The following is an 18592-nucleotide window of genomic DNA, read 5'->3' as shown; positions in this document are numbered from 1 at the left end:
GTTGAAGTGTACCTATGATAAAAATTACAGACCTCTACATGCTTTGTAAGTAGGAAAACCTGCAAAATCGGCAGTGTATCAAATACTTGTTCTCCCCACTGTATATATATATACAGTTGAAGTCAGAAGTTTACATACACCTTAGCCAAATACATTTAAACTCAGTTTTTCACAATTCCAGACATTTATCCTAGTAAAGGTTCCCTGTCTTAGGTCAGTTAGGATGTGAAATGTCAGAATAATTGTAGAGAGAATGATTTCTTTCAGCTTTTTTTTCTTTCATCACATTCCCAGTGGGTCAGAAGTTTACATACACTCAATTAGTATTTGGTAGCATTGACTTTAAATTGTTTAACTTGGGTCAAACGTTTCGGGTAGCCTTCCACAAGCTTTCCACAATAAGTTGGGTGAATTTTGGCCCATTCCTCCTGACAGAGCTGGTTTAACTGAGTCAGGTTTGAAGGCCTCCTTGCTTGCACACGCTTTTTCAGTTCTGCCCACAAATGTTCTATAGGTTTGAGGTCAGGGCTTTGTGATGGCCACTCCAATACCTTGACTTTGTTGTCCTTAAGCCATTTTGCCACAACTTTGGAAGTATGCTTGGGGTCATTGTCCATTTGGAAGACCCATTTGCGACCAAGCTTTAACTTCCTGACTGATGTCTTGAGATGTTGCTTCAATATATCCACATACTTTTCCTTCCATCTATTTTGTGAAGTGCACCAGTCCCTCCTGCAGCAAAATTCCCCCACATCATGATGCTGCCACCCCCGTACTTCACGGTTGGGATGGTGTTCTTCGGCTTGCAAGGACCCCCTTTTTCCTCCAAACATAACGATGGTCATTATGGCCAAACAGTTCTATTTTTGTTTCATCAGACCAGAGGACATTTCTCCAAAAAGTACAATATTTGTCCCCATGTGCAGGTGCAAACCGTAGTCTGTCTTTTTTATGGCGGTTTTGGAGCACTGGCTTCTGCCTTGCTGAGTGGCCTTTCAGGTTATGTCGATATAGGACTCGTTTTACTGTGGATATAGATAATTTTGTACCTGTTTCCTCCAGCATCTTCACAAGGTCCTTTGCTGTCGTTCTGGGATTGATTTGCACTTTTCGCACCAATGTACGTTCATCTCTAGGAGACAGAAGGCGGCTCCTTCCTGAGCGGTATGACGGCTGCGTGGTCCCATGGTGTTTATACTTGCGTACTATTGTTTGTACAGATGAACGTGGTACCTTCAGGCATTTGGAAATTGCTCCCAAGGATGAACCAGACTTGTGGAGGTCTACAATTTTTCTTGGCTGATTTCTTTTGATTTTCCCATTATGTCAAGCAAAGAGGCACTGAGTTTGAAGATTGGCCTTGAAATACATCCACAGGTTCACCTCCAATTGACTCAAAATATGTCAATTAGCCTATCAGAAGCTTCTAAAGCCACTCAGTACTCCTGAGTGGCGCAGTGGTCTAAGGCACTGCATCGCAGTGCTAACTGTGCCACTAGAGATCCTGGTTCGAATCCAGGCTCTGTCGCCGCCGGCCGTGACCGGGAGACGCATGGGCGGCGCACAATTGGCCCAGCGTCGTCCAGGGTAGGGGAGGGAATGGCCGGCAGGGATGTTGCTCAGTTGATAGAGCATGGCGTTTGCAACGCCAGGGTTGTGGGTTCGATTCCCACGGGGGGCCAGTATAAAAAAAAAAAATGTATTCACTAACTGTAAGTCGCTCTGGATAAGAGCGTCTGCTAAATGACTAAAATGTAAATGTACATCATTTTCTGGAATTTTGTTTAAAGGCACAGTCAACTTAGTGACCCACTGGAATTGTGATACAATGATACAGTGAAATAATCTGTCTGTAAACAATTGTTGGAAAAATTACTTGTTTCATGCACAAAGTAGATGTCCTAACCGACTTGCCAAAACTATAGTTTGTTAACAAGAAATTTGTGGAGTGGTTGAAAAACTAGTTTTAATGACTCCAACCTAAGTGTATGTAAACTTCCGACTTCAACTGTATATATGAAAACATTGAAAACAAAGTGTCTATTGCAATAAATTGGGCCCACAGAAGCAATGAATGATTGGTTGAGGTGCAGCTTTTCATTGCCCTCTCACACTCATCCTCCTCAATTTCCTCCTCCTCAGTGATGTAGTGCATTAACAGATATGCAGCTGAGAGGAGTCAGATCAATGATTACTCAAGCCTTCTCCGCTCTCCTCCTAATTAGCAGTGGATTGGTCAGAGAGAGCCCAAACCTCAGCTGTGCTACCAGTGCCTGCCTCTCCACCCCACCCCGACCCATAACTCATTCTCCATCCACCCTCCTACTCCTCCATCTCTGTCCAAGCAGATTGTTGTTTCTTCTGGGCATTTCCCTGTCAGTGTGGGCATTCTCCTGGGCATTGCCCGGTGCTGAGTGTGCAGGCCAAGCCCGCGTGGCGTTAATGTAGGGCGCATGGCGGCGTAGCTCATGAGTGTAGAGCAAATGGTTTCCGACGGTGACGACAGGGCTCTTGTTGCTCAGCAAAAGCACTCCATTTTGTTTGGTTGTTTAATTTCCTATGAAAGCACTTTCCTTCTTTTACAGAAAAGCATGCATATTCCATGTATGCAGCATGTTGACAATATGATAGAGAATAGATACCGGCACATTGATGAATGTTCCTGTTGTTTCACTGTAAAACTTGTGTTTATATGACGAAGGGTTAATTAATGACACAGCCTGTATCGCCTGCTCATTATGTTGAATCTATAAATATCATCGCATTTCTTATGTGGGTTAAGCCTGACGAGGACATTTGGGTTGAAACGTTAAACAACGGGAGCATTCATCAGTGTGTGAGTATCTATTATTTCATTCGTTTATTTTTGTACCCAGCAGCTGCATGTCATTGGATGTTCGTATACCATGTTTGAAACTAGTCATTATACATTACTGGACATTTTACATGTCACAGTCCCTCATTCTAGAAATGTTATCATCTGTAAAAGACCCTTGTTGTTTTCATTCAACTTTATTATCTGAGTAATAATTGTGATGCAAAAGGCCTCAATCAATTATTATACACTGTAGCATATGAACATATTATTTTGCTGGTTGTGAAATAAAACACTGAAAGGGTTTCATGTAAAAAATAGCGTGTAGACTTCCTCACGTGTACATACTATTACAATACCAGAAATTAGCCTACTGGGTTTGCTGCATTTGTTATGTCTAGGGGTCTTAGGCCTAGCTACATGGTCTGTGACCTGATTGGATGTGTGCATAAATGTGAGAAGTATGCATATGTGACCAGGTGTTCAGTGCTTGTACCCGGAAGACAGCCACCTTAACTCAGGTCCAGGGCCAGCTCAGTCATGATTCACATTGTCGGCCTGTCCAAGCAGATTATTATTTGTTTCGATGGTGATGTAAGTAAACATACAAAAAGGAAAAACTACAAACAGGCATGCCTAAACTAAAGACTCAATGGCCACCAAACAAAGCCAGCAGCCTCACGGCCCTGCCAGCTGGGACACTGACTGACTATCACCTTAATTGGCAGCACCTGTGTGCAAATAAAGACTTGGCTCAGCATCTAAACCAGTTGCTGCTGCCACCTGGGGATAGAGTGTGGATGTACATCCTGGTAGTGTGTTTGTCCTACCACTAACCTTCCCCCACATCATAACAATACATACTACCAGTTTCCAGTGATTAGAATAAGACACTGATGCACACAATCGGTATGTATGTCATTAAGATACAGCATTATTATTGCTGTGGTAAGATTGATTGCTGAGTGAATACGAGACTAGAGATGTTCCATAGTATTACAGCATGAGACTAATTGCCTATTGACTATTTAAAAAGACCTAATCATGACTCGTCTCCCATGTATCTTTCCGAAGGCCTTTGAGGACATCTACATCGAACAGAGAAAAGTGGTCAAAGTGGTGCTGGAGTACGCCGACAAGATCTTCACCTACATTTTCATCCTAGAGATGCTCCTCAAGTGGATCGCCTACGGATTCAAGAAGTACTTCACTAACTACTGGTGCTGGCTGGATTTCCTGATTGTGGATGTAAGTGCAACGTTTATTTCCAAACCCTCAGACATGATGACGAGACGATGATGTAATTTGCTAAAGCGGCGGCCCACTTCACTTGATTGTGTTTTATAATCTGGTCAGACGTGATCAATCGATCTGTTTTTCGCATGCATTCTGAAAGCTCTGAATTAGTTTTGAGAAGTGGACAATGTGGAATCCTGATTTGTCTTGTCTTACTCTGTCAATAATAGTTGTATTGAGCCACTTCACTTTTTGGATGGTTTAGCTGTCATGCCAGACAGTCATAGGACCCATTTCCCGGATTCAGAAAAAGCCGAATCCCGAATGAATAAGGATGCTAAATGGAGAATATTGTCAGGGAATCTTAATCTGTGTGTGGGAAACCTGCTCATAATGTACAGTATACTGGTAAATACTGCCTGGGAAGGACTAGGCACATTTCGGGAATTTTCACCGACCTACTGCGGTTCTCAAAAACGCTTTGTCCAATCAGCACAGCCCTGTAGCGAGTCTAGCAACCCCACAATCCCCTGGGGTCAAACGTCACTTATTTGTTACCGCTTCATCCTCTGGGAGAAACATGAGAGCTGAGTTCACGTCAGTAGTTTGGACATATTGGTCTGTGGCAGAGAGTCTTTAGGCAGAGAGGCTTGAGCAATTAGTGTTTGCTCTCTGCACACAGACACACCGCACAAAGGGAGGGAGAGAGATGTCAGGGGGGAGGGAAGAGAAAGAAAGAGCGGGGGAGTGGGAGAGAGAGGAGGGAGGGAGAAAAAAAGAAAAAGAGATGTAAATAGCATTTTTCTCCCAGGGAAATTTCTCTGGCATGTTTTACCATTGCCATGAAAACTGCTAAGTCAATACGTATTCCCCATACACAGCTTGCTGGGACTATTTCTAATGATAGATGATACCTTTATGCATCTTGGTTTTGGATGTGCAGCAGATGTTTGTTCTATTTAATCTGCAATATTGCCTGTGTTTCTTCATGTAAATTGTGAGATGAAGTGAATTGAAAAGATAACCAAACATGGCATTCAAAATGATCATGCCTTCCTATTGTCCACCAAAATAATGGAAATGTGGCGGTGGATTTATACCACTGTTGGTGGTGTGTAGTTCCCTCCTGAGTGATTCAATATTCTAAATTGCCCCACGGGGGGCCAGTATATTCCCTAACCGCACTTCATTTGGGAGAGACTCCATTTCAAAAAACTGCAACTCTTGACTTTATCCCTATTCACCACTCGATTCATCCGACATGCTTCAATCACTACAGGAATATTTTTCATCTCTTCCAAATCAATTTCCCACGAAACGCCAGATATAAATGAAAATGTATGCACTCACTAACTGTAAGTCGCTCTGGATAAGAGCGTCTGCTAAATGACTAAAATGTAAAATGTAGATGTGACAAGTGGAGGGGGAATCACAATGTGTTTGTGTGCTTGCTGAATCTTTTTTAAGGCCCCTCAACAAAGTGTTTTAATGCATCCTGAACCACTATGTGTAATGCCAACGGTCTCCAAGTGATGAAGTACCAAACACTTTAGGCAAGAAGATCCCCAGTGGGTTTACTCCCTCCATCTAGCTCTGTGCTCTGCTGATCGTGTTCAACAAAAGTGTTGTGATGTTTTTATTTTCTTACATCCCGAGGCATAAGAGCACAAAAAGCCCCTGCTCTTGAGTCAGTGATTCATTAAAACAACATGACGAAGCGCAGATGTCTGTGAACCTTTCAGAATAATTTCAGTCATTTATCTGATTGTGGTATTAGTCTCAGACAGTGTCTGGAGGGCTGTTGAATATTAATTTGTGAGGGGTTTTTGGGGGCTAAAAATGAATTCTTCAGAGTACAAAACCACCCACTTTGCTCCATGCAGGTTTGCTTGTGTAAAAACCTGTATGTATTGGATCAGTCTGTACTATATATTAATTTAAAAGTAAGCAAGTATGTGTTTTCACTGAATTAACTATAATTTGATTCACTGTTGGCCAGATATCAGTGATTGGCCTGTTGGCCAGTGCCGTCAATGTAGAGCAAATTGGCACCTTGCGAGTCCTCAGGACCATACGAGCATTGCGGTGGACCGGTTTGCCGGCGTAAGGGTAAGGCCCGATCTGACCGCTAACCACCACCCCCGACCATGCACAGTAGACACCTTGAGCTGTAGTTTCATTGACCTCTCTTCCTCTCTCTTACACAGATCAAAGCAGAAGTTTCGTGACCATTCATTATTCTGCTACGAAATAACCTAATTTTAACATTATATCCCCTTGAATATCAGAAGGATGACCTTGATGCTCCCATTCTGGGTGACATGAACACACATTGGACTCTTATGAACCCTTAACACAGTTGCTAACAGGATGGGGCCAGAGTGGTCCAGTGTTCCTTTTCAGGTACTGTGTAGACATTTCTTTGAACAGGTTGTGGCAGCCCCACTAACCATGTGGGTTCTTGCGCTTTCTGTCTCCTCCTAGGTGTCTTTGGTGAGCCTAGTGGCTAACACGCTGGGCTACTCGGACTTCGCTGCCATCAAATCACTTAGAACCCTCAGAGCTCTGAGGCCGCTAAGAGCACTGTCCCGATTTGAAGGCATGCGGGTAAGACTGGTCACTCCCTCTCTTTTCTGACTCATCAACTCCCTCACTCCTGATGTCATCGAACCATCTCATCTGTCACGCTCTCTACCACCCTTTCTTTCCCTTACCAGCATTTTCACTGTTTCTATTCAGAATACTCAAAATATTTGCCTACTTCATATCTCCTCTTATGGTGTTATAATGCCGTACAAAATCCATACTTTGCTCATCTCTTAATTCTCCAGCTAATGCCACTAATCCCTAGCCAATCTTTCCCTTGGAAGATTTTAGCATGAAGAGCTAATTATGTTTTCATAATTCCCCTCAACTCCCTCCTTAGCATGACATGACTACCTCATTATCCAGCTTATCAATTTGGATAAGCTTTATTTCATATTAAGCTTTATTTTGTAGTCTTTTTTACCAGGACCTTTCATAGTGAAATTATAATTATGCCCTACATCATCATTCTGGAATCAGCAAAACAGGTATCATATACCAAATGTTTACAACAAATTTAAGTTTGAACAGAAAATTGCCTATTGTTATCACGTAATTTCCAAGTAAATACTTGAGAGATACAGTGGGGTCCGAAATGATTGACACCCTTGATAAAGATGAGCAATAATTTCTGTATAAAATACATTTTCAAATACTGAGCTATATTGTATGCTCCAAAAAATTGGGAAATTATACTATTTTATACTAATGCAATTGCTCAGAGAAAGTGATTTTGTTTAACAAATACAAATCTAAAAAAGGTAGGGGTCAAAATTGACTCCCCTAAAGATTCTTATAAATAAAGTATTCATAAGTTGACTATTTGGTCACATATTCTTACCACGCAATGACTACATCAAGCTTGTGACTCTACAAACTTGTTGGATGCATTTGCAGTTAGTTTTGGTTGTGTTTCAGATTTTGTCCCCAATATAAATTAATGGTAAATAATGTTTTGTGTCATTTTGGAGTCACTTTTATTATAAATAAGAATAGAAAATGTTTCTAAACACTTCTACGTTAATGAGGATGCTACCATGATTAAGGATAATACTGAATGAATCATGAATAATGATGAGTGAGAAAGTTACAAATTACCAATAACAGGCTATCTGTCTTGGGTACAAAACAACCTGAAACAAAACCAAAATGAACTGCAAATGCATCCAACAAGTCACAAGCTTGATGTAGTCATTAAGTGCTAGGAATATGGGACCAAATACTAAACGTTTGACTATGTTTTTAATAAGAATCTTTAAGTGTGTCAATAATTTTGACCCCTACTTCCTTGAAAAAAAAAAAAGTATTACTTGTTTAAAAAATATATTTCTCTGAGCAATTGTATTAGTATAACATTATATATTTTCCTAATTGTTTGGAGCATACAATATAGCTCAGTATTCGAATTATTTATTTAATACAGTCATTATTGCTCATCTTTATCAAGGGGTTTCTGTTAACAAAGCCCAGTTCTCACTAAATCAATGTTGTTACAGCATTATTACACAGGAAAATGGACAAATAATTGTAAACTGTTACCAGAAAAGCTGATAAATTTAGTAGAATTATGCATGTACATACTCCATGTACATACTCCATACACTTAGTATTTAGAATTTCCATTATCTCATTCCAAACTTTCTATCCAATATCACATCTTTACTCATCTGTGATATTACTTTACAAGTTGTTTCTCACTTCTGTCAGTATTAATATAAATATTCTTGCTATTCCACTGTTTGTTTAAGCAGTTGCTTTTCTTCTCACTTTCTCTTGCATGCATTCCTGTGTTCAGATATTCCAATTAATGTTTAGCCTGTAACATTTCCATAATCATTATTCATTCCCTCAAACACATCCTTAAACCCCCTCGAACAGTTCATGCACACTGTAGTTAAGATTTTGGGCTATTGTTCCCTCCTGTTGCACCATGTTAGTTTTCTAAGTCAACAGCTGTCAGCCTAGCTTGTAGGCCTTTAATATGTATATAATTTCCCCTGACATCCACTGGAATGAATTTGAATTCCTGCTCATGAAATGTGCATGCTGTCGGAAATGGGGGGGCTGATGTCCGCCGAGCTCGCTGCTCTCCGCCACTGTAAATCTGGCAAATGGGATTAGGCGTCACACTGCTTGAAAACGGCTGGGTCCGCTCCTCAGTGGGAAACACGAAGTGGAAGTGAAGCCCTGCTATACAAAGGAGTGAGTCTGAGTGAGCAGCAGGTTTCTTTGTGACACCCTCTTGAGGGATGTGCAGGGCTGAACCCCAATATCCACTGGTTCTATTACAGCAGTGACACTCAGGAACTCCTAGCTCTGCAATCACTACCCTCCTGTTGCTCTAGTCTAGCACTTTAAGGTTCGTCTCAACCAGGAAATCTCTTAACAGGGTGGTTTAAAAAGTTGCTGCTGCTCCTGATTTGAATATGAGACAAACAAACATGCTTAATCTCATTTGCCAGTTCCACTAGTTTGCATTTTGGAAAATTTGATATTTTTAAGGGTGGTGGGATTATTCTACAAAAGTGTTTTTGAGTGGTTTGATATTTATATATATATATTTAGTGTTGGGGGGATGTGGTTTGGGCAAGCACTTAGGGAAAGTGTGTGAAGTCAACCACAAGCATGTAGACACTGGTGTGAGTTTCTCTGATTAAGTTACTGGCATCATGTATAGAGTGTGTCACATGAAAGCAGAAGGGGGCGGATGGATACCTGACGTGCTGCGTGTGTTTCCATGGCGACAGGTTGTGGTGAACGCCCTGATCGGCGCCATCCCGTCCATCATGAACGTACTGCTGGTGTGCCTGATCTTCTGGCTCATCTTCAGCATCATGGGGGTCAACCTGTTCGCCGGCAAGTACGGTCGCTGCGTCAACCGGACAGGCTTCATCCACAACGTGTCCATGGTCAACAACAAGACCGACTGCCTGGCCATGAACGACACGCAGTTCTACTGGACCATAGTCAAGGTCAACTTCGACAACGTGGGCGCCGGTTACCTTGCCCTCTTACAAGTTGTGAGTTGGACTTATTATTTTTTTTTATTTTCCTCACAGTTTGAGATGTTCTTTCCTCCCACTTGTACCTCATATTTTTTGTCGCTGCCCACCGTGCCTGTCTAGAGATCCCTGAATCAATCAACAAGTCGAAAGCTTTTATTTTTAGCAGCGGCGTGGGCCATTACAGAGAATGTTGTGCTATGCAAGTGCATGCACTTCATTCTTCGCTTTAACTTAGTTGGCGCGGTAGCCTAGCAACAATTCACTTAACTCCTTTCTGTCACCTTCTTGTGACTTGGCTCCATTCAAACTTCCCATTTGCATCTGGAAATAGTCTGGCCCTCAGTCATTCACAAAAGCCAATAATAACCCGTAACCAAGGCGAAAAGGCCCACCACTGTGATTTCTCGCTGATAAGAACTCACTTGTCAATATCAAATCAAATGTATTGGTCACATACACCTGTTTAGCAGATGTTATTGCGGGTGTAGTGAAATGCTTGTGCTTCTAGCCCCGACAGTTGAAGTAGGGCACCCTGCTCACTCTCATTTTTCCTCCCTCTAGAAAGACACTCCATGCTGTCAGGAGGAAGCACATATAAGTCCTTTCCACTGCCATTCATAACATCTCAGCTCTAACATGGCAGATGTCCAATATTTATTTTGTAGAGACTGTATGATTATTATTTATATATTTTTTTTTTGGGGGGGGGGTGTTCTTCCGTTTTATGGTTGATGACAAAACCGTATCATAGGAAGGATAGATACCCACACTCTGTCATATAGAATTACAAACATATTTCGTTTGAATTTTCATTGTAACATGTATGCATTTATATAGTGATGCTCATTGAAGTTGATAGTGGCACATGCACATTGAAGTTGATAGTGGCACATGCACATTGAAGTTGATAGTGGCACATGCTGATTGAAGTTGATAGTGGCACATGCACATTGAAGTTGATAGTGGCACATGCACATTGAAGTTGATAGTGGCACATGCTCATTGAAGTTGAAAGTGGCACATGCTCATTGAAGTTGATAGTGGCACATGCACATTGAAGTTGATAGTGGCACATGCACATTGAAGTTGATAGTGGCACATGCTCATTGAAGTTGATAGTGGCACATGCTCATTGAAGTTGATAGTGGCACATGCTCATTGAAGTTGATAGTGGCACATGCTCATTGAAGTTGATAGTGGCACATGCACATTGAAGTTGATAGTGGCACATGCACATTGAAGTTGATAGTGGCACATGCTCATTGAAGTTGATAGTGGCACATGCTCATTGAAGTTGATAGTGGCACATGCACATTGAAGTTGATACTGGCACATGCACATTGAAGTTGATAGTGGCACATGCTCATTGAAGTTGATAGTGGCACATGCTCATTGAAGTTGATAGTGGCACATGCTCATTGAAGTTGATAGTGGCACATGCTCATTGAAGTTGATAGTGGCACATGCTCATTGAAGTTGATAGTGGCACATGCACATTGAAGTTGATAGTGGCACATGCTCATTGAAGTTGATAGTGGCACATGCTCATTGAAGTTGATAGTGGCACATGCACATTGAAGTTGATAGTGGCACATGCACATTGAAGTTGATAGTGGCACATGCTCATTGAAGTTGATAGTGGCACATGCTCATTGAAGTTTGTGTCCTTTGTTACAAGGCTACATTCAAAGGCTGGATGGACATCATGTATGCAGCAGTGGATTCTCGTGCTGTAAGTATTAAATGTCAATGTACTTGTTTTGTATGACATGATTTAACATTTGAATGTTCTATCATAAGGCCAATATAAGAGTGTCATAAAAATAACTTAGAGCTTTGGTATTTTCATTAATGACTGTATATTGCATTTTTTGTCATAACCATGCCTTGATGCAATACCACCATAACATTTACCAGAATAACACAGTTTTCAAATGATAAAATGTAACTGAACAGTGTATTGTCCTAACATGGTTTTTCCCTGGCTGCACAAGGTGGACGAACAGCCTATCAGAGAGGTCAACATGTACATGTACCTCTACTTCGTCATCTTCATCATCTTTGGCTCCTTCTTCACCCTCAACCTCTTCATCGGTGTCATCATCGACAACTTCAACCAGCAGAAACGAAAGATAAGTATCAAAAACATCATGGCCAACAAATGGTCTGATGTGAATAACCTGCCATGAACTTAAAAAAGGGGTTATTTTCACAGTGAAAATAACTGAAACGGGATGTCTCTTTACTTAGGTGGGCAAGACATCTTCATGACAGAGGAACAGAAAAAGTACTACAATGCCATGAAGAAGCTAGGGTCTAAAAAGCCTCAGAAACCAATTCCAAGGCCAGTGGTAAGCTGGAGCTAATTGAACCCTATTTTCTTGATCTAATTAAAGGGATATTTCACTTTTTGAGAGCTTTTGGCTTATTTTTGATAACACACCAGATAAGTAGAAAATAAGCTAAAACCTTTTTAAAAAAGGGAATTATTCCTTTAATTTTCTTTGCCCTATAGTGTATTAGCCTCTTGTGTTCCAATGACTTATATTTCTTGATCTTAAAGGGATAGTTAACTTTTTGGAAGTATTGGCTTTAAAAAACTATATTACATAAAAGTTCAAACCTCAAATAAGTTACCTATTCTTTAAATTTTCTTCACCTTAGTGCATAAGCCTCTTGCATTTCAAAAGAACTTAACACCTATTACTCACTCTACCTCTCTACTGCCAGAATCAAGTGCAGGGCTTCTTCTTCGACCTGGTGGGCAAGCAGGCGTTCGACATCATCATCATGGTCCTCATCCTGCTCAACATGATTACCATGATGGTGGAGACGGACGAGCAGCCGGCCCGCATGGAGTACATCCTCAACAAAATCAACCTGGCCTTCATCATCATCTTCTCCTGCGAGTGCCTCATCAAGATCGTGGCGCTGCGCTGCTACTTCTTCACCATTGGCTGGAACATCTTCGACTTTGTGGTGGTCATCCTCTCCATCGTTGGTGAGTCTGTTGATTGGGCTTTATTAAATCAGGGGTTTTCAATTATGCTCATTTACGATGTAATTGCATGTCTTTGTCAACTGGCAGTTATACTGAAATAAGGTTACTTTATGTAGCTACACTACCGGTCAAAAGTTTTAGAACATCTACTCATTCAAGGGTTTTTCTTTATTTTGACTATTTTCTACATTGTAGAATAAGTGAAGACATCAAAACTATGGAATAACACATATGGAATTATGTAGTAACCAAAAAAGTATTAAACAAATCAGAATATATTTTATATTTCAGACTCTGTATATGTAGCTGATGTATGGCTAACGGTATGTAGTTCTCGTCTAATGCCACTGTGGCAGCTCAACATCCTTGGGTGATACAGTTGATACATGACCTTGGCGGTTTGCTTATAAGCAAGGCATTCCAAGTTACTAGCTGGCCCATTCACAGATAATGACATTTAGCTTAGGACCTTCAAATTTTCCAACAAAAATCATATCAACAGATTTCCCATGTCCTATGTAGCTCAGTTTGTAGAGCATGGCGCTTGCAATGCCAGGGTTGTGGGCAATATTCCTTCAAATGAAATGTGGCATTGAGCAAATTTCAGGTCCGCTGAGCGCAAACTTGAATGTTATGATAATTCTGTGCACTTCCAGCACGCGTTTACTGTGAACAATGAGGCTGAACCCGCTTTAGGTTACAGTTTTAACAGTGGTCATGTAGACTACTGTGGCTATTTGATCATAATGTAGGCCTACCAGAGTGGCTTACCATAAAAAAACAATGGAGAAAATGCATCCCATAACATCTTAACATGGAAATAGCTGTTCTACATTCAGCCTACAGTAGCAGCCAATCTGTGGCGTTCAATGTAGGCCTACATTCCATGAGACTTTTGAAAAAAAAACATGCAGGGCTTGACATTAACCTGTTTATCCACTTGTCCTTCAGACAAGGAGGAGACTGAAAATATTGTTGTGTTGTTTGATGCAAGAAACCACTTTACAAAATAAAATACATACATTTTCCCATACCATTTATTACAGCGAATCAGACAAATTATGCTAGCCTCTGCCTATTGGCTACTTAGCTTATTCAAGCCTGTCTCAGAATACAACACTGCCCCTTTAAGACAAAAACAAAGCTGACTTTACCTGACTCACTTTTCAAAGATGTCTAGAAATGTACACGTTTTGTGCTTTTGTAGGAAGCAATCACTCCCCTATTGTTGACTACCAATGATCTATAACTGGGATAATAACTCACTAACTAGCAAAGGATATGAACACAATGTGCACACGTGGCTACATGCAGCTTTCGCTTTGATCTCAAAACAAGCGCATCTACTCACCACCACTCATGCTGTAAACACAGTCCAGTTCAAAGTAAATTGCACAGATCCATGTATGGCAATGGTCTATTTGCATATAGGCCTACTGCAGCTCTGATTGGTTATGCCGTACTGGTCTGTGTAGAGTACAGGCTGAGTCGTGCGTGTCAATGCAATAGAATCCTACTCCGATGTGTTCTGCCTACAACAAAATCTCTTGCATAGTTTGCTTTGTTTCGGTATGTTGCGTTGAAAGTGGCTAATATTGCGTTGATTCGATCACAATTGCCACATTAAAGGGAAACGTTGATAGTGTTAACAGGGAAAACTCTAGAACAGTGGTCACCAACCTTTTCTGAGTCACTTTTAGTCTAAATGCAAGCCGAGATCTACCGCTCAGATTCTTTTTTTTACCTGTCTTAAAAAACGCAAGCCTATGCAACATTAACCAATTAAAAACAGTACTGTTGCAATGAGGTTTGTGCAGTAAGCTATAGGCCCATCACATTATCACAGCATATTGGCTTTGCTTGAATTGCCCTACCAATGCATTGTTGTTCGGGCCATTTCAACATTTGAGGTAGGCTATATGATCACATCAGTAATAGATCTGCTGTTGTATTACTTATGAAGCACAGCTGAGTGAGCATACATTTAAATCATTCGCTTATTTTATTTTACTGGGCTGATGGTGGCTGCATCTGATGGTCAGTCTCAGCGGAGGGAGAGGGCAGCAGACTGGGGGTCCGTCTCTCAACGTCCCTCCTCTCCCATTCCTCCACTGACACTGACCAAAAAGGGACACCGTCTTCCAGTTGATGGCAAAACTCAATACGCACCGCATTATTTCTGCCTCATGTACTAATTCATGTTGTTACTCCTATGAACAGAGAAAGTGAAGTATTCATTGATATAAAAAAAGACCCAAGCTGCTAATAATAACAAGGCAAGCCTATAGGGATACACTTTCCTACTCATTCATTACTGCTGCAGCGCTTGTTGTAGCGCTGAGTGGAAATAGGAAGAATGCGGATTTTATGGCTTATAAAAGTGTTGAATACAAAGTGTTGACAGTGCTGAGTAAGAACTTAAACATGAACTCACTCATAAAAACAGCATATCTTTGCTGTATTCGTTGACAGTCTATCTCTAGTCATGGTTTTAAACGTTTTGAAATCTCACAGGACAGCTGAATCGGGTGCACCTACCGCTAACAGTTTTACTTGACTGTGTTTGGCGGATCGACTAGGAATGCCTTGGAGATCGACCAGTCGATTCGCAATCGACCGGTTGGTGACCACTGATCTAGAAAGTTGAGTGAAATTAAATCTCGTGCTTCTCTCTGTGGGCTGATATTTCTGCGTGGCAGTCTCGGGGAGCTGCTCGGCAGTCTCGGGCTACTGCGCGCACGCGTGCAGCTTAGAGGGAACATTGGTTGTTTGATTCCCACGGGGGACCAGTATGAAAAATGTATGCACTCACTACTGTAAGTCGCTCTGGATAAGAGAGTCTAATACATGTAAAAAAAAAAAATGCTAAGGAACACATTTCAGAATCTTAATTGTGTTTTGCAATGTACCTTGGCCATCACGTCTGTCATCCAATATTTTTGTATTCATTTGGCAAGGTTATCTATCGTGTCAATCAATTCATTGATAGTAAGTGGGGCTATATCTGATGAACCAGGGGCACTCTGTGCTTAGGTAATAGCCTCTCTCTATTCAGTATCCGCCAAACTGATTTTCCTTTCTGCGACCATATATGTTCTGCATGGCCCTGATGGGGAACTAAAGCAAACCAAAGGGCCAGCACATAGGTTGAATCTAAATAGCCGTCACCATGCTAAATTACATGCGTGGGCAAGGATGCCTCTGTTGAGGTGAAGGTAATTGTAGCAATCGGGGCTGTCAGCGGGGGTGATTTGGGCATGATTGAGGTGCTGCATCACAGGGTTGTGGTTGGTGGTTGGTGGGGGGCTGGGGGCTTAACGTATGGCTCCAAAGGGTGACTCCCAACCCCCCTCCCCAATCAATAACTCAGGTGCGACCTTCCTGGTCCATGGGAGAGGAGGGACACAAATCAGGGACAGATGGTAAAGTGGTCGTGGAGGTGAGAGGGATGGGAGGCAACTTGAATGTCATTTGAAGGCAGGCAGACCCAGTAATAAGTGGAAGCCTTTATCATGAGCTCATTGGTGAGTGGGTCTGGGGAAGCTAGAATTTACATGAAGGAGAAGGAAGCTGAATAGTGATAGCAGGGAGACTCTGTACTTCAGCTTAATTCACTCCTGGTTACCAATAGTCAACCTAATTCCATAAGATATTGTGTACATAGTGTGTGAAAGAGCTGGCCTACTGTTAATGATGGTCTATTAGAAGTACATAAATCTCATGTTTTTTCCCCTATCTTCCAGGTATCGTTCTCGCTGACATCATAGAGAAGTACTTTGTGTCGCCCACACTGTTCCGAGTCATCCGATTGGCCAGGATCGGACGAGTACTTCGACTCATCCGCGGAGCCAAAGGAATAAGGACCTTACTCTTTGCCTTAATGATGTCCCTTCCCGCCCTGTTCAACATCGGCCTCCTGCTCTTTCTGGTCATGTTCATCTACGCCATCTTTGGCATGGCCAACTTTGCCTACGTCAAGAAGCAGGCGGGCATCGACGACATGTTCAACTTCGAGACGTTCGGCAACAGTATGATCTGCCTGTTCCAGATCACCACATCGGCGGGCTGGGACGGCCTGCTCAGCCCCATCCTCAACAACTCTCCGGAGGAGTGCGACCCCAACCTCATCCACACAGGCACCAATGCCCGGGGCAACTGCGGCAACCCTTCAGTGGGCATCACCTTCTTCGTCACCTACATCATCATCTCCTTCCTCATCGTGGTCAACATGTACATCGCCATCATTCTGGAGAACTTCAGCGTGGCCACCGAGGAGAGCACTGAGCCGCTGAGCGAGGACGACTTCGAGATGTTTTACGAGGTGTGGGAGAAATTCGACCCGGAGGCCACGCAGTTCATCGAGTACACCAAGCTGTCAGACTTTGCCGACACGCTGTCGGAGCCACTGCGCATTGGCAAGCCCAACAAGATCAAGCTGATCTCCATGGACCTACCCATGGTCAGTGGGGACAAGATCCACTGCCTGGACATTCTGTTTGCCTTCACCAAGCGTGTGCTGGGTGAGTCAGGAGAGATGGACGCTCTCAAGCAGCAGATGGAGGAGAAGTTCATGATGGCCAATCCGTCCAAGATCTCCTATGAGCCCATCACCACCACGCTGAGGCGCAAGCAGGAGGACATGTCGGCCGCTGTCATCCAGAGGTGCTACCGCCGGCACCTGGTGCGGAGGCAGATGAAACAGGCCTCCTTCCTGTACAGATCAATGCAGATCAATCTGACGCAAAGCTCCACGGACAAGAGGGGCACCACCCTGGAGAAAGAGGGCCTCATAGCCTCCATGATCAAGGAGAACTACGGGGGGCCTGAGATGGAGCTGATGGAGACCCTGTCCTCCACCTCCTCCCCGCCGTCTTACGACAGCGTCACACGGGCGACTAGCGAACTTTTCCAAGTTCTAATTCTAGAACAGTCCAGGAACAGTGACCTAAGCTTACATTGCCCTGCCCCCGACAGAGACCGCGAGACATTTCTGTAACAGCGACTAGGAAATGCTTTTTTCTCTTTTTATTTTGTTGTTGTTGTTGTTGTTTACCGAATGTAAAATAGCTCAAATTACCCTGGTTTAGTACATGTGGTTGTGCAGAGAAACTGCTAGGGGTTTTCATAGAGAAAAGGCAAACTATTTGTTTATTTTTGGTGAACATGCTTTGTGGGAGTACACAAAGGGGCCGTGTGTAAATCCTAGATTACCTTTGACCCTGCTCATGTCAACATTGCTTCACAGTTAATATGCATGAATAACCTCTGCAGGGTCAGGACAATTATATAAATGATGTAATAATCATTTATTACACTAAAAGACATACAGTTTATCAATATTTACAAAGTATGCCTGACCGTATGAGTTCATTAAAGTTATTGCTGTTATTGGTGTGATTCCTTATGATAAACAGTTTTCAAACTGTGAGATGTGAGAGGAAAAACAAAGGGATACACATTTTCATAGTAAAGTATAACTTTGTTGATGTTACCAGTCTTTCATAGCAGTACAATTATTACTATTTTTGATATTTTTAGAGTAAGAAAATAAACATGACCTCTTCTGAATTGGAGTCGCTTACCATGAAAGGGAATTATTCCACACTGTAACAAGACGAAAGGGGCAAGTAATAACTTTTCACATTAAAAGAACGCTGTATTTGACCTGTTTTGACATTAAAGATATCCCGGGGCCCTTGCATATTAGTTCATTTTTCATTCATAACGATCTGGTCCTAGTTTACACAAGGCTAAGAAGCAGTACGGTAACCAAGATGAGTATGTGACAATCAAACCTACATCTCAAGGTTACGATTGACAGATGTCTTCTTTTTTTTTCTCCATAACTTCTTTAGGACTAAAACTGCCCAAATGGCTGCCTATTTTATGAGCATCAGAGATCCTATTCACTTTTAGATGGGTGGATAATCGTCCTATTTATTTATTATT

General features: G+C 42.1%; 1 protein-coding gene across 1 annotated transcript in view; it reads left to right on the top strand.

Moving 5' to 3' along the window:
• LOC311108859 (sodium channel protein type 3 subunit alpha-like) overlaps positions 1–17639 on the top strand; it is a gene marked incomplete at both ends in the record, with an annotated part of 161677 nt that extends 144038 nt beyond the window's left edge. The window contains 8 exons of the mRNA XM_084151630.1: positions 3890–4063; positions 6536–6658; positions 9385–9657; positions 11321–11374; positions 11637–11778; positions 11893–11993; positions 12373–12643; positions 16387–17639. Of these exons, the coding sequence (XP_084007756.1) occupies positions 3890–4063; positions 6536–6658; positions 9385–9657; positions 11321–11374; positions 11637–11778; positions 11893–11993; positions 12373–12643; positions 16387–17639 (2391 nt within the window). The remainder of the gene's footprint in view (positions 1–3889; positions 4064–6535; positions 6659–9384; positions 9658–11320; positions 11375–11636; positions 11779–11892; positions 11994–12372; positions 12644–16386) is intronic.
• Between the last annotated feature and the right edge of the window lie 953 nt (positions 17640–18592).

This window comes from Coregonus lavaretus (genome assembly GCF_964263955.1).
Source record: "Coregonus lavaretus genome assembly, chromosome: 34".
In the NCBI taxonomy this organism is placed as follows: Eukaryota; Metazoa; Chordata; class Actinopteri; order Salmoniformes; family Salmonidae; genus Coregonus; species Coregonus lavaretus.
The sequence above is the reverse complement of the archived record's forward strand: the minus strand, read 5'-3'. Positions and strand labels throughout refer to the sequence as shown.